This window comes from Ptychodera flava, chromosome 13 (assembly GCF_041260155.1).
Source record: "Ptychodera flava strain L36383 chromosome 13, AS_Pfla_20210202, whole genome shotgun sequence".
NCBI lineage: Eukaryota > Metazoa > Hemichordata > Enteropneusta > Ptychoderidae > Ptychodera > Ptychodera flava.
This window is the reverse complement of record NC_091940.1, coordinates 12,370,881-12,393,353: the sequence shown is the minus strand read 5'-3', so window position 1 is coordinate 12,393,353 and position 22,473 is coordinate 12,370,881. Positions and strand designations below refer to the sequence as shown.

Sequence of the window (22,473 nt, the reverse complement as noted above, 5' to 3'; positions counted from 1 at the left end):
AAATCGTAAGTTAAGAATTGTTACGAAACTGATAAAATTGAAAAAGCCTTTAGCAAAAATGTCTGAGTGAACAAATCAAGGGGAATTGTGGGTAGCCTCACTTATGTGTACCTGTTTGATTATGACATTGTGGAGTGTGGCTGAACTTAGCCACTGAGTCAACATGCTGTAAACTCAAAAGGATGTTAGTAACCAGGTTATTAGCAGGTGATAAATTGTTTGCAAAATAAACAGGTGGTATATTTTTCAGCAACAGTAAATAACACCTGCAACAGCCAATACGTTTACTGTGTTCAATGCCTTTGATTTTTGTCATGAGTTGTAGTGGTGTTCCGCTGTGTTACCCTCATTTACCTCATCCCATATCAAATTTCTTCAAATCCTGAAGTACTGAAAATTCTCATGGTTTTATTACAAGTGATACGCTACCGTTATAGTGCAGTTTGCATTTATGTGCAACTTATCGGTAAGGTACAAAGAGTGGTGTATTTTTTCTCAAATATCACTGATTTATTCATTTATCACAGGCGGATTGACAATGACCTTGGAAGGACCTATGAACTTGAACAATCTGCAGTGAAATGCATGAGGGGTATTTTGTTTTGTTTCATGAGACAAGCTGGAAAGGTTGGTAGCAAGTATTGATTTTTAAGTGTTGCGAATGAAATCTTACTGGCATTATCATGACTTTTTCCCCTTGTATTTTAATCAGTGCTTTTACATGTTTTATAATCATCTGGTATAAGATTAAGGAAAGGGTAGGGGATTGATCACTAGAAGGAAAGCTATATGCTGTTGGTCCTAGGAATTTTTCTAGGTTTTATTTGAATGCTGTAAATGTGGTAACATGTTCAGCAACTTTTTATTCTAAGATTAAACAAACCAGTAGTGATTTCTGGCAAGGTGCTATCCCTTTCTGACTGTGTAAAACAAATATGAAGTGAAAAATTGACTTGTATGATAAAGATTTCAATTTTTAGTCCCCACGGACACCGTCCGGGGGACTTATAGGTTTGGTCATGTCCGTGCGTGCGTGTGTCCGTGCGTGCGTCCGTCCGTCCGCCGTCGTCCGTCCGTCCGTTCACGCAGATATCTCAGAGACGCCTGGAGCGATTTCATTCAACTTAGTAAATGGATTACTTCATATGTCATACAGATGCACGTCGATTTGTTTTGTGATACGATCCAATATGGCTGCCAGGCGGCCATTTTATTATGATTTTTTCATGTACAGAGCCATTACTCTAGCATGTTTCAACCTATTTTATTCAAAGTTGGTACAAGGACATTGACCTATGTCATACATATGCACCTCAATTTGTTTTGTGATACGATCAAATATGGCTGTCATGCGGCCATTTTGTTACGATTTTTTCATATACAGAGCCATAACTCAGGCATATCTGAACTGATTTTATTCAAACTTGATACAAGGACATTGACCTTTGTCATACATATGCATGTCAATTTTATTTGTGATACAATCCAATATCGCCACCAGGCGGCCATTTTATTACAATTTTTTCATGTACAGAGCCATTACTCAGGCATGTTTGAACCGATTTTATTCAAAGTTGGTATAAGGATATTGACCAATGTTATAGCTATGCACATCAATTTGTTTTGTGATATGATCCAATATGGCCTCCATGCAGCCATTTTGTTACGATTTTTTCATGTACAGAGCCATAACTCAGGCATATCTCAACCGATTTTATTCAAAGTTGGTACAAGGACTTTGACCTATGACACACACATGCACATTGAATTGTTTTGTGATAAGATCCATATGGCCGCCGTGTGGCCATTTTATTACGATTTTTTCATGTCCTGAACCACAACTCAGACATGTATCAAGCGAATTTATTAAAAAGTATTTTGATCACAGACCTAATGAAGAGGACTCTATCCTCTCTGAGGACCTGTAATCAAAGTACCCATTAACAAGTGGGGACTGTGTCATCAACGATGACTTGTTTAAAATATATTTTTTCAAAATAGTAATAGGAAATACATCAGACTGTAAAATGCCTTGAGATTTGTTACAGTGTAAAAAAATGTGTACTTTAAAAAAAACCAGGGTCATTCTTATGCCTATTTGGTAGACAGTACCAAATGTCAGGATAAAGTTTTCCATGAATTTCATGCGCTGTAACAAAATAAAACATGATATTAGAGTTTATAGATGATTGTAAGTCATCTTGTAAGTTATCAGCAGTCCAAATGTTGACAACTTTGTTTTTGGTTTCAAACTATTTCTTGTCTTGTGTCAAGTTCATCTTGATTCATGTTGCCCCTCTTACAGGTTGAAAAGTTCAAGATAGAGCAGTCTACCCATCATGCATTGCATTCCAAATTTCAACTGGATGGTAGATTTATTCTGGATCCAGACTTTGAACATTTACAGATTGATGCAATCGCACTCTATCTACTCTACATGGCCCAGATGATACAGTCTGGACTACAGGTAAAATAAATAAATAAATAAACAAATAAATATATAAAATAATGAATAAATTATTAAAATAAATGAATAAATTATCCAACAACCTGTTTAAGTGAAAAAATTATCGTTGCATCATCAAGATTTCAGACTTGAGCTAGTGTGTGCTTGTATGTGTTCTCTCCAGACTCTCTGTTGGAAATAATTCTTTCCTTGATATTGAAAAAAAAATGTCAAATTAATGCAGTTTTATATGTTTAAAGATATGGGGACAGACAAAATATGTCAAAACATCAGCATTACACGGATAGTTTTGCAACATTGTATGTTTGGTGCCTGATAAACTAGCCTCAAACTGTAGATTCTCTCCAACTTTATGATGAAAATGGTGATGACCTCTCCACACAGCCTGTTAATTTTTGCCTGCTTCGCAAATCTCCAAAGTTGTGTCGCAGAACTGTATCTGTAGAAGATTTTGTCCAATTCCGTGTCCCAAGTACTACCATCCTTTAAGTGGCTTTCAGAGTTTCACCAGTGGAGATTCATTGAACCAAGTTACCCTGCTTCAGAAGAAGACGTGATTTCATTTCCCCAAGATCTTAAGAAAGCAACAATTTACAGAATAAATCTCTTTCAAAGGTGTCCAATCACTCACATCTCATGCATGCTGTCTTCGTAAAACACAAATACTTTGGAATATGTTTGATTCCTGGCAAAATTTTGCAAGCTTTTGAATTCTGAATGTCACTGAATCAGATATTTTCCATTTTATTCTAAAAGTTTATGGCGAATGTCAAACTATCCTGTGTGTTTTTTTCCTTCCACCATGTCAGATTATTTACACTATGGATGAAGTCAACTTCATACAGAACCTTGTCTACTACTTAGAACGTGCCTACAGAACTCCAGACTACGGCATGTGGGAAAGAGGTAGCAAATACAACAACGGTACAGTTGAACTCCATGCCAGGTAAGACCCGCATTGGTAGAGTTAGTGGCCCTCAGTTTATTGTGTTCCAGCTGAAAATACAATTTTGCCAGTTGATCAGGTGCAAAGTGAGTGATAACAAAAATGATGAAGCTGTGAAATCATCCAGGGAGAACATTGTCCAAGTGACTGTTACATATGTTTGCGATGACACGTCCTACCATGCTGTCTGGACAATTTTTCTCTAATCTCCACTTCTACTGGAAGCCACCATGCTCACTTTTGTTCCTTGTATTGTTCTCAGTGCACTGTGTACTCTGTTCAAAAATTGTATTTGTGTGCTGATGTGAATGCTTTCTTGAATGAAGCAAAAACGTACTGAAAACAAGTAAATTAATTAGTAGCTAAGTACATCATCACACCACAGGACACTCTGTCAAGTTGTGATCCATAGGTACACCTCTGCTGGGCAAATACCAGTTTTATATCATTAGAGTTACTATAAGTCATTCAAACTACTCCTGCCATAGACCTATGAGTAAATGAGAGACCACACTCCCCCTAAATGTTGGACTGTCTGAAAACAAACTTACTGATCAGATACCTGTGTTCTCAGCTCAATAGGTATGGCTACTGATCAGATATCTGTGTTCTCAGCTCAATAGGTATGGCTACTGATCAGATATCTGTGTTCTCAGCTCAATAGGTATGGCTACTGATCAGATATCTGTGTTCTCAGCTCAATAGGTATGGCTACTGATCAGATATCTGTGTTCTCAGCTCAATAGGTATGGCTACTGATCAGATATCTGTGTTCTCAGCTCAATAGGTATGGCTAAAGCAGCTTTGGAAGTAATGAGTGGCTTCAATCTCTTTGGTGAGCACGGCGCTGCATGGTCCAAGGTGTATGTGGACATTGATGCACACAACAGGAATAGAACAACGCTAGAAACACTCCTACCCAGGGAAAGCAGTTCCAAGGCAAGTGATTGTTCTTTCACAGGCAGTGCGCCCTCTAACACAAGATGTGTGAATTCTCTCATTTAATTCATAGGCTTTTGAAAATTCCTAGAGTTTGCCAAAGATCAAGATATGTCATGTGTTAAGTTTTCTTGAGTGAAAGTGTTTCATCACATCACCTTGGTTGGCAAACTGCTAGCCAAAATTCCTGGAACCACACACATTAAATGCATCACATATTAGGGAATGAAAGCTACCTCAATCTTTACTTGATATAGAAATATTAAAAATGCTCCTTGTATACCTTTTAAAAAATATCTGGATAACATGGCAATTTTTAGCTCTCATTTGGTATAACAAAGAGAGCTTATTGTAAAAGGTGAATCATTTCATTTGCATCTCATTTACATGTTGTCTCTTTGTATGTATGTATGTATGTATGTATGTATGTATGTATGTATGTATGTATGTATGTATGTTAGTCCGTCCAGATCAAAAACTCTTAAACCGCAGCAGCTACCGTACATGTATTAGTATTTGGTGTACAGGTGCACCTAGGGGTGGAGATGTGAATTTGTTCAAATTAGCATGTCAGTGTCAAAATATGCAAATGAGGGGGGAAAAAAGGAAAAATCCTGCAAATCGCTAAAACTCAGTAACCTTTGATCAGATTTGGTTGAAACTTGTATGTTTTTTCAAACCACAGACTTTACATTTGGTATTTGAAATTAGAAATGATATTTGTGTGTAAACATCAGTTAAAGGTTTGAAAGTGTCTGTTTTGTACAAAATCTCAAATCATATATGAAATATACTAAATCTAAAATGGATTTTATGAATTTTCTGAAATACTGTTCATGTCACATTTGTTCACAGAACACTGATGCTTCCCTGATACCCACACTAAGTTTTCCTGCATTTGCCGTGAGTTCCACTGATCTGACAAATAGATCCATTGACAAGGTTGTCAGGAAACTGAAAGGAAGGTATGGCTTCAAGAGATGCCTGAGAGATGGCTTTGGGACAGTACTGGAGGAAAGAAACAGAAAACACTACAAACCTGCTGAAATCAAAGTAGGTGGAACTTTTATTGACAGTTGCTTTATGTTGAAATAGTTTGTGCCCATGGATATGAAAACAGAATTTGTCTATATGTGCACTGCTTGATTGCTATCAGTATTGCTTTCTGTACAATATCACTTTCTGCACCAAATGGTAGATATCGCAAATTTGTTTTTTCACCATTACTTACTTCAGGTTTTTCTCTCAACATCAAACAAACTGTTCATGTTTACACTATCCATATTTACCATGATGCAACTTTTACCATAGATGTGATTGCAGTAAATATTGTACTGAATGCACGACCCCTTTCCTTACAAAGCATACTGAAGGGTTTTGGTTAGGTCAGAGTAAAACAGTGCACACAATTGAACACAGATACCAAACCAGTGCCCTGAAATGCTGATGGCTCCATGGAACCTAGAACAGAAAGCAGTAATTGATTGCTTCAGCCATGGCTGAAATTTCCCATATATTCCCATCATGCAGTTTGCTCATTTGGTCCATATTTCATTACAACATCATGTCAGATTTGACCTAGCGTGGATCAGGTTGTGACCTCTATTGACCTCAACCCTATTCTTTTGATTGGCAGCTGTTTGACAAGGTGGAGTCAGAGTGGCCTCTGTTCTTTGTCTACATGATCATCGACGGCATCGCCAAGAACAAGAAAGAACAAGTAGCGGAGTATCAGGAACTTCTGAAACCATTACTGAAATTTTCATCCGAGGGTCAGTTGACAATTTTTAAAATACTTTGTATGTTGAGAATGTTGAGAATTTATTATGAATCCAGAAATAAAATTCAAATTCTTCTCAGTCGAAAAAGACACCCCTTTTATGTATACTTCCAGACAACTTTAATACCCAACACGTGAAAACGGTTGTACAAGAGGGCCATAAGATGGGATTCCTGGTTCTACCATATATTGTTTTGACCAAGTTCTCATGATATTCTTCTGCAGAGCCTTTGATATGACACGGACTGCCTATTTCAATGTGTATCCTACCATCAATATGTTATCACATAGTACCTCCAGCCTATATCAATGTATATCCAGCCATCAAAATATTGATTCCACATGCCAAAAATCACATGATTTTATCTCATGCATATCACATGTACATCTTTCTTCTTTTCAATGCAGGCCCTGTTCTCCCCAAGTACTATTACGTGCCAAAGAATCGTATCGGTGCTGAGAAAAAAGACCCTTGCAGCCAGGATAGGGAACCCAGTGAAGAGGCCTACGGTGCCAAGGTATTCCTCTGGGGGCAAGCTGTTTACTTCATATCTTGTCTATTAGGTGAGGACTTTGAGGAAGTAATTTCCAATTTTGTGTGTGTGTGTGTCTGTGTCTGTGTTTGTGTTTTATTGTTAGGACAGCACCCCTATGGGTTCGTTAACACTGTTCCTTTGCTGCCAAGGGTATTTTATAATTTTTGTTTGTGGGCTGGAGATTTATTGTCGCCACGTAATACAAATTTATTATGCTACCTTTTGTGTTGACAAACTTTCATACACATTGAATCTGTTCCTGCAGATAGTCCATTTTGTTTGTATCTGTGAAAGAAAATTAAAATGTCTCAGTTTATGCTGTAATGCATAGCCAATTATCTATCTAGTGGTGACCTTTTTGTTGGTCTTTCAGATGAAAATTTGCTGAATTTCCAAGAACTAGACCCCCTGGGACGATGGCGAGGAACTGGACTTGAAAAACATCAGCGTGGAAGATATGCTACCTTCCAGGTAACACTACTTGCCCTATGAAATGTATAATGATATCCATGGCTACACTGTACCTAGATACTTTAAGTTTTTTGTCAAATAAACCTGAAGAGCCATATCCGGCGGTCACTTCATGTATCATCCTTCATCACTTTATGCTTTCAGAATATTCCATGCTTATTTGGTCTGTGGATTTTAGATTAAAAAAGTGCTCCGTAAATGTGTATAATATCACCCGCCCTGAAGACTGTCGGTATCATCTCTGAACAGAATGAAGTGGCACATGTTACATATTCACCCTCTGTCATCAGACATTTCTATATTCTTGATATTTTCAACAGCATAGCTGAACCTGTGTACAGGGCTATTTGGGTGACAAATTAAATGAATATGGACGTGTCTGATGACAGAGGGTTAAATATTGTAACATGTGCCATTTCATTCTGTTTGGAGATGATACCGACAGTTTTCAGGGCGATTGATATTATACACATTTACGGAGCACTTTTTTAATCTAAAATCCACAGACCAAATATGCATGGAATATTCTGAAAGGTTTAATAAACAGAGGGTTAAATATTGTAACATGTGCCATTTCACCCTCTGTCATCAGACATTTCTATATTCATGATATTTTCAAAAGCATAGCTGAACCTGTGTACAGGGCTATTTGGGTGACAACTTAAAGGTCTGGTGAAATGGTCCCGTTCATGTGACTGAATATCTTCCAGGGGGTCAATACTATTACACTCGCAACATAATTGCAACCTAAAAGTACGTGCAAGTGTTAATTTTTTTGATATTTCTATGCGCGGCTTTCATGGGGTCATTTTGCGACACTCAGGTCACGCCCACAGCGGGGATCATGGTTGGCCGTCTGTGACATCACAGGTGTGTTCATTTACATCGAATAGCGGTCCAACGCCGCCTTATCTCTGCCCGGTATCCGCTAACAAAACAGCCTCAGTGTTCGTACCCGGTGCTGCCCATTCGCCACGTTCGTTCGCCAATGCGAATCGAAATCCGAAGTGGCGAAAAAAATCGATCCTAATTCGCCACAGTGGCGAAACTGATTTTTGTTTAAAAAATATGGTAAAATAAAGAAAAAACGTGGGTTTTTTAGTCTTTTGTTTAATCTGCGCTTCTCTCTCAGCGATTCACAAAAACTGTGTCTACTTCCGTATTATTGCGTTCTTTCCGTGGTACATATTTGCAATCGAGCCAAGTCTCGCAAGAGATTTGACGTCATTTAGTCTAGTGTACAACATGCAGAAATGGCTCTCGCGAGAATTGAAACCTTACACACGCAATCGAGCCCTCGCGATAAATTTGACGTAATTTGTCTAGTGTACAGCTAGCCCTGCGTACGATGCTGTGTGTTCCGCTACAGCTAATCGCCCCGCTCACCACATTTAGCTGTAGCGGAACACACCGCATCGTACGCAGGGCTAGTGTACAGCCACAGGCGCATAGCTGGGTCGTGAGTATTTAGGTTGCAGTGGCGGGCATATCGACTACGGGATCAATAGATCGATCCGAAAATCGATCTACTTAGCAGACGACCCAGCTAAGGAGCGCCTGTGTGTACAGCAGGCAAAGGAACGCTCGCTCGCGAGAATTGAAACTTTTGCTATACATAGCAGACATACGCATTTTAATCGAGGCAACAAGGTTCGGTGTACAGGTGTCCGGAGTTGCCGGCGTACATGCATTCTCTCTATGCATGTACACGGCAACTCCGGACACCTGTGGTTCGGTGTTGCAGTTGATTTACATTGCGGTCTAGATGTTCTGTGTTGTACATTTTAATTCCATGTTGATGGTCGATTTGCATCGCGGTCCAGTCCTCGTGATCCGGTATTCCCCGTTGTTCTTCAATTTAATCGCCGTCCCAACGACGCGTTCCGTGTTGCTGTCGATTTGTATCAGGGAGGACTCTACCTCCATGATTTGTATCGCGATCTCTACGTTCCGTGTTGTTGTTCGTTTTAATGCTAGTCTCAACGTTCAGTGTTGCTGTTCATGCAGCCGATTTGCATCGCGTTTTCATTTAATTTAATCACTGTCCCATTTACGTTTTAAGTTACTGTCGATTTGCATTGCGGTCCCGACGTTCAGACTAGTGCATTTTATAAGTGGCAGTCACAACGTTCAGTGTTGGTGTTCATGCAGTTGATTTGCATTACGGTCCCAACCTTCTGTGTAGTGAGTAGCGAGGCAGGCTCAGCCGAGGGACCGTGGCCGATCTTACGAACCAGAAGAGAACAAGCACATTATGGTTCAAACACTCAACACTGAAAAAGTTTACAGTTGAGCCGTTAATGTTCTTGCCGCTGTCACAGCCACCAAAAGAACAACGTCTTCCCATAGTGAAGGAGGACACTGTCCTGATCATGTAAGCGGAAACCCTAGAAGTTACCCCCCCCGTGGGGAGCTTCCGGAGGTGTGAAATACTTTACATCCCGTTATGAGATACGGAGTCGGGCAAACTTCGGAAAGCCGAAAAAAGTCGACTGGAGAGGCTCGGGGGACACGCCCACATTGCATTTTTCTTTTGCCATATTTCATAATCACGCCCGCTAAACGAAAAAAGAAATGAATGTAACTGTTTTATAGACCATCAACTGTATTTCTGTGATTTTGCAACATGGGCATTTCACCAGACCTTTAAATGAATATGGACATGTCTGATGACAGAGGGTTAAATATTGTAACATGTGCCATTTCATTCTGTTTGGAGATGATACCGACAGTTTTCAGGGCGATTGATATTATACACATTTACGGAGCACTTTTTTAATCTAAAATCCACAGACCAAATATGCATGGAATATTCTGAAAGGTTTAATAAACAGAGGGTTAAATATTGTAACATGTGCCATTTCACCCTCTGTCATCAGACATTTCTATGTTCATGATATTTTCAAAAGCATAGCTGAACCTGTGTACAGGCTATTTGGGTGACAAATTAAATGACATAAGCTCATCTGTTTAAGAATTCCCAACTTAAAAATCAACTCTATGAAGTGAAAAAGCAAAGCCTGTGGAAAGGTATAATCTGACATAGAGGGCGCTGTTTAAATCAGGACTCTTGGTTGTGAACCGCTGTAGCAGAACATATGAAAACATATGAAATTGTTCAAACCCCTTCAGTTAGAGGAGCAAAGCATGACTGGATGAATGAGGAATAAACAAAAACATCATACCAATGTGTTTTGAAATCTCTATTCTACAGAAACCACCCCAGGATCTGTGTATTCAGGTTACACTGATAGCAGAGTCAACACGTCTTCAGTCTACACTTGCTACCTATGGTATACCATCACAAACACCTGTACAGGTAGAACCCTATGAAATATGGCCACCAAGTGAACTTGTGAAGGTAGGGTTTTCTAATGAAATTTGAATGTTACCTGTTTGCTTTAACAGTGCTGTTTTATGTTCATTATATATAGAGTTGCATGTTGTAATCTACAACCTCCCTGAAAAGATAGTTTAAGGTTGTACAAGCCTTTACATTGAACATCTTGAACTTTTGCTCAAATCATTACCTTTTCAAATCAAGAATAAAAATCAGGGGTCACCATGCAAAATTTGATACTAGAGAAGCAAATTATTTTACCGACACTTGAAATTCAAAATGGCCGCCATCTTTGTGTTACCTCTATGAGGAAATATAAAATTTGTGATTTTCACAAGAACAAGCTGGTGAAAAGTTTATTTAATTTACTCCATGAGCTTCAAAATGAACCCCACAAGTGATAGACCAAAAATGTATTGTAAAAGTTTCATAGTCCGTGTATCTGTCTCCGAAGTGTGTTTTACCATAAAAGTCTCCCAAATTATTTTGAACTTACCGGTAATTAAATTGAAGCCATTGGAAAATGTCAGCAGTAGTTTTATGAGAAACGATTACCATAGAATACCAAACTATTTCACCAGGGCAAAGGAATTGGTGCACTTTGCTTCAAAATATTGTCAGTTTAGAATGACATTTATTGTTCTCAATTGATATTTTGTACAGGCATTTGAAAACCTTGGAGTTAACAAGAAGCTTAGTTTATCTGGCAGACCTCCCAGACCTATTGGAAGTCTTGGCACCAGCAAACTCTACCGTATTCTTGGCAGGACTGTACTCTGTTATCCCATAGTCTTTGATTTGACTGACTTCTACATGGCCCAGGATATGGAATTACTTCTTGACGATGTCAAGGTAAGAGCTGCTGTGTCTCTGGCGCTATTTATCAGTAGCACTACACTTTGCTATAACAATGTGATGTTTGTGAAAATGGACCCTGACATGCAATACAGTGTTCAACTATTGCCCTATACACCAATGTGTGTAATTAGCAGTTCAATTCAATAATCTGTAGTGTGAATTTCATGTACTTCTGATAAATCCAAACTGGTCAAAACCAAGAAAAATATGAAAGTGTTCTGCATGATATTTTGTCAGCATCATGCATCTTGATTTTGTCCATTTTGTAGTATATATCTAAAAAGAGGAAAGGAGAGAAGGTACCTTCAATTAATGTCAGTCAGTGTATTGTGCGGCAGACATCGTCGGCTAAAGAATACATAAACTATGCAAATGTAATCATATAGTATGCAAATATATGCATAAACTGTATGAATGGGAAACCTTCTGTCCAAAAATTTTGAAAATTTTCACTTTATTAACATTCATTTTTATTTTGACAATATCTTTTCCTCCAGGCCCACATTGCTTTCATCCGGAATGCTTGGACTCTCCATGGACGCCCTACATTCTGTATGATTATCAGGGAAGAGCATTTCAGGTATTTTTGACGTTTTTGGGGAAATTTATTCCTGAAAATCATGAAAGCTACTCAAACTTTTTTCCCCATAATATACCGGAAAAAAAATTCTGATACCTTTGCACAGCGAGATGTTTTCAATTATGTCAAGGTCATGCCACTATACACAAAGACTCTTTGAAGTGGCATTTGTACCAACTTAATCAGCAAAAACACAGTTCTTATCTTTCAAGTCAGTGCAAAAGAATATTAATTTGAAATTAGATGCCCAAGTGTCTCATCTCAGTGTGATAGCAATAAGGCAGCGCCTTTCTCAGAGGGACATTCCTGTAAACCCCTTTGATAATATTTTCAATATTTATGTTCCAGTAATGGTTGCGTCTGATTCAAATGTAAGGACTTAAACTTGTGCTTGAACTTTCCTGAAGGAAATTTCAAACATTCTCTTTCAAAATAAAGAAAAAACCAGGGGTCACCATGCAAATTTTGGTTACCCGAAAAACAATTACTAGATACCAATATTTTGAATTCAAAATGGCCGCCATCACTGTGTTGACACTCTAAGGGAAAAAATTGCTTTTTCAATTTTCATAAAAAATAAGACAGTAGAAAGCTTATTCACTCCAATGGCTTCAAAATGAGGCCACACAAGCAGTAGACCGCTCAAGAATTGTAAAAATTTGAGAGGCCGAATATCTGTCGCCAAGGTGCATTCAATAAGTACCTTCAATAAGTACATTTCCCTACTCATCTCCTTATTCCCCCCAGCCAAACTAACGCAATTTTGTGTAATATGTAACCACATTCATGATGAATTCATTCTGGTCCAGACGTGGATTCAGTTGTCGCTAATAAATCCTGACGTTACACACACAGAGGCTGTATTCACAGGTGCAACACTGGGCTTTTATCAGGATTTGGGGAATAAAACAAGTTGTTTCATTTCACCGACCGATCAAACTTTCGAAAAATACATTAAAAGTTATAGTTGATAGAATTTTCATCATTTTCATGTACACTTGTGTACTTGTCTATTTGTTATTTTGTCTCTTGAATGCACACATTCCATGCGATTAACTCTGACCAAATACGGTATTTTGTGTGTGCTTCTCATTTAGTGGTAGCGGCCATACTGAAATGCTGAATTTGCTGGCCAGCCTTAGAAGAGGTTCCATCAATGGTATCAAAGTGAAATGGGAAGACTACAGACAATGATTGACACTGCCATCGTTGAACACTTAGAATTCATTGGGTTTGATGAAACCAGAGGGTAGGTCCTGTATTTCAGTTTCTTGACATCAGACACGTTGTCATTGCTGCTGTGGTAGTGTGAAAAGTTTAGTGTCCAAAACCTGTCCTCGGGGCACACTCTACAATAGGAGTGTACAGTTTAAAACAGTTCAAGTGTCAGTGTAGGGGTTGTAATTACTATTTATAACGAACAGTCTTTGTCAGTCATGCATTCCAAGGTGTATCAAAGTAATGTCATTCGGATTCTGGGAAAACCTTGTCATACCACAGACAGGCTGGTGTACTCTTTCATTGCAACCATTCACCATTCTATACCGGGTATGGTATTGAAGTCACCGCTTCTGGACTAATGATTCTACACTGAAAAAAGGACACGGGGTGTTCCACGGACTCCGTACAACTGGGCTGCCTAAGAGATCACGTGATGACAGTACAAACAAACCCAATTGTACAAGTATAGTGCATATAGAAATACAGGTAAGGTATTTTATATGTGCATTTGTGCATATGGTTGTGTTTGTACTGTGGTCCATTCGAATTCCAGGTTTAATCCATTGACCATATAGGGTATATTTTCATTGTTACCGTGAATCAAACGATTGAGTATCTCTCTCTCTCTCTCTCTCTCTCTCTCTCTCTCTCTCTCTCTCTCTCTCTCTCTCTGTAGGAATTCAATGGTTCTGTTCAAACGTCTTGAGGAGTTGAATGTCAGCCATGCTCCGTTGAAGGCAATGCGGTCTGACAGCATTGCTCAAGGTCCATTTGAACCTGAAAAACATGAAATCAATGTCCAGGTATATCTCTATCCAATATCCATATTGTACCATGTGTGTTGGTGTGTGTGGGTGTGTCCACATGCACATGTGTGAGTATGAATAGTTCGGCCTATGACGTTGTGCGACAAATTTTTCCTTCTGTAGTATTTGAATCGTTCATGTAGCAGCTCAGAAGGGTACAACTGATTGGTGGGTTGTGATCATTCACAGCAACATACAGAGTCTTAAACAATCAGGTAGCTGATTGGCTGATCAGAGATGCTAGAAGCTTCTGAGATGCTACACAGTGGCAGGAGCTATTCAGGCCCTCTGAATGGATGACAATTTCTGATTTAAAATTCCTGATAGGGTAAATTATGACAAATCTTTTCATTTTCCGTCTCTGTCGCACAGAATTTTGCATTGCCAGCCGTCAAATATATGTATTTTACCATAATTAGTGTGCAGTATTATGTAATAAGGATTGTGGTTGTGTAATTATACCTTTGATCTGAATAAACTTTTGCAGAAGAAATCCATCAGTCATGTTGGTTAGAAATGAATCTGTGTAAACCAACAGAGATTTTATAACACTAGCTGAGTCAGTAATGGCTAGATCCTATTATGAAGGTGTGTTTAACAAAGCATGTGGGATCCATAGACCAGATCATTGTAGAGAGTGCTGGTGGCTTTTCAGACATTTTTAGCATACACCAACAGAAAACGTCATGATGCAACACCTGCTGTTCAGTCTTCTGTATTCTCTACCTATTGAAATCTTCTCAATGTCACTATCTGTACAAAGCACAGTGTGTTTTGCCTTTGCTTCTCGGCTTTCTCTTCCAGCTCTTTTACCCTTCCTTACCCCACCAACCTCGTGGTACAGTCCAATCATTGGTCCTAAGAGTGGTTGGATCTATGTATTGTGATACTGAGGGGGTGGAAGGACAGAATCTGATGTGATTGATTTCCAATGCACGCTTTCCTTTCTCTTACCCTCCACTATGTACCTGTCCCACCTACAACAACCTTGTTGTGACTGTACACTGTTGCTGATACCGCCCTCTATTGGTGAGTTGAGCCTCACTGCAGAGACATCCTCATCTCTTTGAGTGTCAGCTAAAAATCCTCACTGCTAAAACAAAGACATGGATGGATGTCAATTTTCTACAACCTAACACCATAACATTATTGAAATCGTCGAATGTATATTGACACAAAGTGATTTTTGTGTTTGTTCAGGCCGAGGCAACGTGTTACAACATTTAAAGGTTTTGACCAGTCACTTAACTGTTCACTACTGACCAGAGCATTTACCCATCAAAAGCACAGAAGGTCACCTTTTAATATTCATTACTTCACAATGTCACTGCTTGCTGACTGTTATGTCAAGTTTGGTTTAACCCTTTGAGCACTGTAATTTTCTCCCGCCAAAATTTTAGTGCAAAATTTTATCAATTTTTATGAATTTTTCTATAATTTTTTGATAATTTTGGACCAAATAGACATCACATTGCTACAGATTTTTCTCAAAATTTAGGCAAAAATCTTAGAAAAATTGACTGGGGTTTATTTTATGAAGGGGACAAAAATAGACTACGGTGCTCAAAGGGTTAACAATGTATTGCATAGGACATAGTATCTACCTAATTAAGTTTGTAATTGTATGAAACACCAGTGCAACATGCTCTTGTTAGCACTGTTCCATTTTAGGAAGAGAGTACGATTTGCAGTGTGTAGAGATTTTCTACTGTGAACAACAGCTTGTACAGATTGGACTCATGCTTCATCACAGCATGAGAATGAGATTGTGTTTCAGATGTCTGATGATTGCAAGATAATTATGCTCTCCATTCCCTGTTACTTTATTGAAACGGCCAAGAACACAAATTGCTTGTCGTTCATTTTTGCTGCAAATTTCCGTCATATTGCCACTCAGAAACATTCTCTGGCTGTGGTACACCTGCCTTCCAGGCCCCTTCCTCCCTATGGAAAAATCAGTTCTTGCCTGAGGGTACCTTTAATGGTAAATAAATAGAAACATACCCCTAAGATAATGTTGATTGTTACAACAGCGTAGCCTGGGCACAGTGCCCTTTCTTTTTACCTTCCTCTCTATTAAGGTAGTATGTACCTCGAAAGTGAAAGACTTAAACTTTTGCTCTAACTTTCCTCAAGGAATCTTTCAATCATTATCTTTCAAAATCAAGAATAAAAACAGGGGGTCACCATGCAAATTTTTGTACTAGAGAAACAAATTGCCCAAGATTTACCGATATTAGAAATTCAAAATGGCCGCCATCCCTGTGTTAACTCTATTGAGAAAAATAAAAATTTTTGAATTTCGAAAAACTAAGCCAGTGAAAAGTTTTCTTTCACCAAGAGCTTTAAAATGAACCCCCACATGTGGTATATCAGAAGAGAATTGTAAAAGCTTGAGAGTCCGAATGTCTGTCCCCGAGGTGCGTTCCATTAAGGTCTTTATTGTCGCTTTTTTATGACATTTTGCAATTTCACATGAGATGTTTGTTAGTTTCAATTTAAAAATCCCCTATTAAACACATTTTACCACTATTTTTTGGCAGGATCTTGAGAAAAAATCATCATGGGAAATAGTGATGAAGATGAAGCTACATGAAGGCAGTCTTCAGTGGCAGAGTATATTGCTTGGATTGCTTATGAAGAAAGAGGGACCCCACTATTTGACCGACGGAGGTTAGTCACACTGTTGTGGAGGACACGACAATGCTCATCTCGTCCAGAGCAAAAGTCAGTTTTTACAGTGAAACCAAAAAATGAAATGATTTGTAGACCAGAGCAGTGTCTATTTTTGTCGATCCAAATTTCCAGGTTTTTGAACCAAATGTAAAGTCGAAGAAAGTGGTCACAAACAAAACTTACCAAATTTTTTGTTTTTTCCATCTCTCAAACGGGTAGTTCCTATAGATGATATTATATTTTTCAGTTTCCACCACAAGAGGCAAAAAGCACTATTATTGCACAATAATATTTCAGACCCATTAATGAAGGACAGTAAATCAGTCGCTTACTCTTCATAATGATCAGTGCTGTCTCTTGTCTTGTAGGCACTGTAGGGGATAGACTTGAGAAGCTGTATGCAAGGGCCGGTGTACTGAAGCAGTGGTCTATAGTACGTTTCTGTGCCAGTCTCTTGCACAAGGTTGTGGACAGTCTGGCTCCCGGTGTAACCACGATGCTTGTCAAAGGAAAACTGGTGAGTTAAAGGTATACAGCCACCTGTAATCTAAATATGCCAATATATGGTCAAAGGGGCGTTCCTTGATATTCAAAACGCTAATGTGAGGGCGCTGTTTTTAAAGAGCGGCCACCTGCTTAAAATCTGTGATTGGTTAGATTTTCACTTTCCATGGTAACTGTGGCAAAATTGGAACAGGTGACAGTATACCTTTAATATGGTACATTGACCCATTACTCTTGGGATGTAGTTATTTTCTGCGGAATGCAGTCAGTGGTGTCATTCCTGTCATCCAGGCTTGTATCGTCTGAGAACATCATTGCTGATCACAATTGTAAGTTTTACTACTAAAAATGACAATGTGCTTTCTACCCTCCTTTCTGTAAGTTAGGGAATGTCGCAGATTGTCTCATAATTATGAGTCCGAAATACTATTATTTTCATTAAGGTTCTTGTGTGTTGTCTTGAATGGATATGAAACCTCATCATCTCCCTCCCGTAAATGAAAACTTCAAAAGTGCAAAGTGCTGATGTCATCATCAGTGTAAAATGTAGCAATTTTCTGTTGCCTTTGGTATTATGCCCCTGGCTATATGCATTGTCAGGTAATCAGTGTAACCATGGAGCACCATCGTTTTGCTCCATGATGTTATCAATTAATAAAAAGAAAAAATCAAATAAAAAACATGTGGTTGCCAAATGAAGTGAAGTTAACTAACTGAACTGAGGCAAATCCTCCTCCCCAAGGGAAAAGATTCATTATTCAGTCTACAAGACAATCTGATACAGTCCCTTAAAGAGACAAAGTCGACCATTTTTCATGAATTTTGTTTGATGCAAGATATTACTTGTATTGTTTGACATGTTGAAAGATACTGAATGAATGGGTGACCATGCATATATTCGACCCCGGTTTTAGACAAATTAACTGAAACCATGGCGAAAATGAATTAATGGTCATGAACATTTATTCATTTGTCCATGGTTTCATGTATCGTGTCTAAAACCGGGGTCAAATATATGCATGGTCAACCCATCAATCAGTATCTTTCAACATGTCAGACAATATAAGTAGTATCTCGTATCAAACAAAATTCATGAAAAAATGGGCGACTTTGTCCCTTTAACAATAAATTTCATCATCTATGCTAATTTTAGAATGTCACTGCTTTCTTAAATACAGGTAGCACAAAGTAAACCAAAATTGGCGCAAATGATATCCAAAGACAAAAAATCTTGTCCTTTAATATTGCAATACTTCCTGGTCTATGACTTAAGTGTAGTAAAGCTCTCTTTTGAAATAAATGTCCAACTTTTTCAACTAATTTTCTAAACTTTTTTTGTAGGTGACTGTAGGGTCATTTGGACATGAAGAGGCGATCATCTCAGCACCTTTGACCCCCAAGGAGTTGGTTGAAATCATCTACAGTAAATGTGGACCCTACGACATCAAAGAATGTGTTCTGCAACAGGAACTAATCATTGATCTGGCAAAACTTATGCAGACCAACTCCAGGCTCTTTGACGGAATGTTGAAGATAAGAGTTGGGTAGGTGAACTTTCCGGTTAACAGTGAAAGTGATATTAATTATCCTAGCAGTTAAATCCACCGTAACTTTCAGAGACACTTGGTGAAAATTATGGAGCTCGGAAAAGGAAAGTGACTGTCATGACAAGGAATAAAGAATTCAGAATTACTCTCAATTTCAAAAGGCACCAAATCCAAAGTCATTGCAAATTCATTGCCAAATTACGATACAATGAATGCTTGTATTGGAAAATTTCAAGAAAAGAGGGAAAATGCTGGGAAGAAGCCAGGCCGACACCTCCTTGTATGTTGTCTTTCTTAAATAACAAACTACATCTCACATTGATGAAATTTTCTTCTTTTGCAATGTCGCTGATCTGTGCTTGTGTGACATGAAGCACATTCTGTTTCTTCTAATAGCATGTACTTTTGAGAGATAGCCGTGCTGTTTTATCCAAAGTACAGTACAAGTGAAACACAATGAAATGCACTCCATCAGATAGATAAACGGCACCTTCTTTGTAAGGATTTAGTGGAAACACTACCATTGCATTTGCCCCTTGAAAGAAACATTGTTGATCTTATATCGATTTGAAAATGATTGAGCCTCTGTCACTCTTGATGACAGGTGGATCATTCATGCCATGAAGCAAGAACTGCAGATTGAAAATCCAAGTTCATCGGTGAGTTTAGTTTTTATATTATGTAATTAAAAACGACATAAACCAACATTGATTTCAACGCCCTTCTGCATTTATCTAATCGTCTCAAAACGGACGAACTACGAGCAGACCTACGAGCTCGTACGAGCGAAGTACGAGTGACGTAATGTGCCGTACTTTCAAAGTACGAGTGACGTAATGCAGGTCCCAAAATCGACAAAGTGAGCGTCAAGCTGAGCGTGGAAAAACAAAAACAGCGTCGAACTGAGCGTTGAAAAAAAAAGACAAAATAGGATTCGAAATGAACGTAGAAACATGCCAAACAGAATGTCAAAGAGGGGTTCTGAGTACGGGTGCTGAAATATAGCAAATATGCGAAATAAACACGTAACGACTTGACTGATTTCAGCTTGAATATAGCAATTACGGGAACGAGTTCAAAACGTCTTTCACGTGGGTAGGCCCTACTACTGACTTTGCAGCACTATATTTATAACACTGTTGACAAAATCTCAACAACAATAAACTGTGGGTTCATCGTAATTGGTATTGCATGCATTAGTGAATTTTCAAAAATGACATTCATAATTGCATATATTTCAACTTGGGTAGCAAGAAAACCGACGACTCTGAGTGACTGGCATTGGGCGTTCGTTCGTGTGCAAACATCGCGTGCAAGTTACAGACGATGGGCGGTACGGTGGGAGTAGGCAATAATAGCGATAAACAAAACGGCCAGTTTAGCCTACCCGGGATATTGTAATATATACGTCATCTACCCTCTGATGTGATTTTCCTCTAATTAACGCCAAATAAATAAATATATTTGTAAAAATACATTATTACGTCGACGCCGACTTCATTGACGTCGACAAATCGACGTCAGCATTTATACTACGACTGATGCCTGGAACTTATCTACCGAACTGAGTGTAGCTAGGTAAGTTTGGAATGTGATGAGTTGGTTTTGAGTGATGTTTTTTTGTTGTTCAGGAGCGCGAACGAACGAATTGAATATAGAAGTATCGAGCATCGATATCTTGTATGGCTTCTGCAAGTTCCGCGATGACAAACAGGAATATTGACCCCACAGTGACCTGACTATACCATTATTCAATAGGCGGGGCCGTATTCTCAACAATACACACCAATAATAGTGTGGTTCCGATAATGTGCTTTTTCAAAACTTGAAGTTGAATGCGAGGTCAGAAAAATGTTAGTCTTTAAAATCATTGTTGAGTAGAGGTCATTTTCAAATAGACTGTACAACATGAGGTACACACGGGTGCCACAAAAACACCCGCCAACTCATAAAATCCTTCATATTATTCATTGTACACTGTGATTAACATAATGTGGTGATCAGATTATTTCGAGGTCATAAGCTGACTCGCGAGCCACGCAGGTTTTATGTCTGTGAAATCATTGCACTTTCGAATTCGAGAAAGTAAAAAAGATTTTAATACAACGGCGGTAGGTTCAAGTGCATTACAACCAATCGAGGTCTCTTCCTTGATGTTCGGACATTGCAACCTCTTCTTTGGTTCTTCTTTAACAGCTTAATGTTACAATCGACGTCTGCAAAAAAGTCTACCATCGTGGCAGAGTGTCGCGTCGTCTCCAGTCTTGACCCGTACGTACAGACTCGTCCGAAAGTCAAAGCCTAAAAGTATTCCTCCGCACTGCACTGAACCCGCTCTCACGACCAAAAAATAATCATACGAAGTTCACACCCGCTCCTACTTCCGAGTTTCGAATATACACAGAAAATGTGTCTAAGCGTTCGTTTGTCGTAAAATCCTTTCACATAAACAAAAATCTTTCATCCATGGAATACAACATAGTCCTAGGCGTATTCATAAAAAAATTAGGTCAAAAGGCATGTGTGACTTATAGCTTGCATACGTCACTCGTAATATGAAAGTACGAGCCAGTACTTCTGCTCGTACAATGTCAGTTTCGAGACAATTACATACCTCCCTTCTGACATTGATTTCATGCTACTTTGATGGACAGGGTTTCAAAACCTTGGAGGAAGAGAACCATACAAGCTTTTAAGCAGTGAAAATCAGAGGAAAAAGCATTTTAAATAAGCATAGGGTTAATCAGATACAAATGCACTGTCAAGTAGATATAAGGGGAAAACTTGGCATTATACCACATAAATGTACACAGATGCAAGCACATTGGTTTACTTACAAGATATTACATGAATTTACTCAGAAAATTTTTTTCAGTTTATAGAGTAATTTTGACAGGATAAATGATGGGATTTGCTGTTTATGTAATCCACAAGTAACAGAATAGTAACAAGATATCTGATAACTAAATTCGTATTTTGTCAAATTGAATACATGTTGTGCAATTATATACTATGTACTGGTAGAATAAACATGTTTGATAAATAACTGTTTTGATAAAGTTTGTTCCTTTTGTCATGAAAAATCCTATAGAAATGTTTGGACTAATTCTATGAAAAGCCTCGAGTGTGTTTGAAAGTATTTTAGGAGAGATTCTACAGAATGTCTAGGGATAGATTTTTGTAAAAGTGTCTATGTTAAATTCCATTCCATTCCATTCCCAAGGATTGCTTAGGATAAATTCTTTGCAGTGTTTTCTGAAAAATCTCATTCATATTTGTAGATCACAGTCCATGATTTGTCACCAACTCAAGTCAAGGATTTACTATTCAGCGTCCTGAGTTCTGACACAACAGATGGTGCATACTGTGACAGAAGTTATCTTCAGAACCGGCAGATGGACGGTGCCCTCAACAGAAATCCACCCGGATTCTATGACAAAGGTTTCTGTTAATACATATTAATTCCAGACTGGTTTCATGCATATGTTATTTCCCAGTGCTCTGCTAACACAAATGTATCAAAGTGGAATGTTTTCAACCAGTATATCACATGATCACAAGTCAAGGAAAATGTATAAAAGACACATTATAAAAGTTTAAAAATATCATGTTTCCACAAAAAATATGAATATTTGTTAAGCTTGTCTCATGCCTAACTTGAAAAGATCAGTTCTTGACCAGTACTATTGAAGCTGAGTGTATTGTGCCTGAATGCTAATGAGTTACTTTGAGCCAAAATGGACGTGTACAGTCTGAATAATTTATGGCCGTAGGATTTTCTTTCTGCATGATTTACTCTGAC

General features: G+C 38.4%; 1 protein-coding gene across 1 annotated transcript in view; it reads left to right on the top strand.

The window, feature by feature from the left end:
* Positions 1-22,473, top strand: part of LOC139147445 (phosphorylase b kinase regulatory subunit beta-like) — a 31,015-nt gene that overhangs the window by 5,081 nt on the left and 3,461 nt on the right. The window contains 19 exon segments of the mRNA XM_070718553.1: positions 528-627; positions 2,306-2,467; positions 3,277-3,413; positions 4,193-4,352; positions 5,208-5,405; positions 5,989-6,124; positions 6,541-6,696; positions 7,042-7,139; positions 10,354-10,500; positions 11,143-11,331; positions 11,835-11,917; positions 13,015-13,088; positions 13,091-13,166; positions 13,815-13,941; positions 16,488-16,617; positions 16,989-17,137; positions 18,466-18,668; positions 19,276-19,330; positions 21,953-22,112. Coding sequence (XP_070574654.1) covers positions 528-627; positions 2,306-2,467; positions 3,277-3,413; positions 4,193-4,352; positions 5,208-5,405; positions 5,989-6,124; positions 6,541-6,696; positions 7,042-7,139; positions 10,354-10,500; positions 11,143-11,331; positions 11,835-11,917; positions 13,015-13,088; positions 13,091-13,166; positions 13,815-13,941; positions 16,488-16,617; positions 16,989-17,137; positions 18,466-18,668; positions 19,276-19,330; positions 21,953-22,112 — 2,540 coding nt within the window.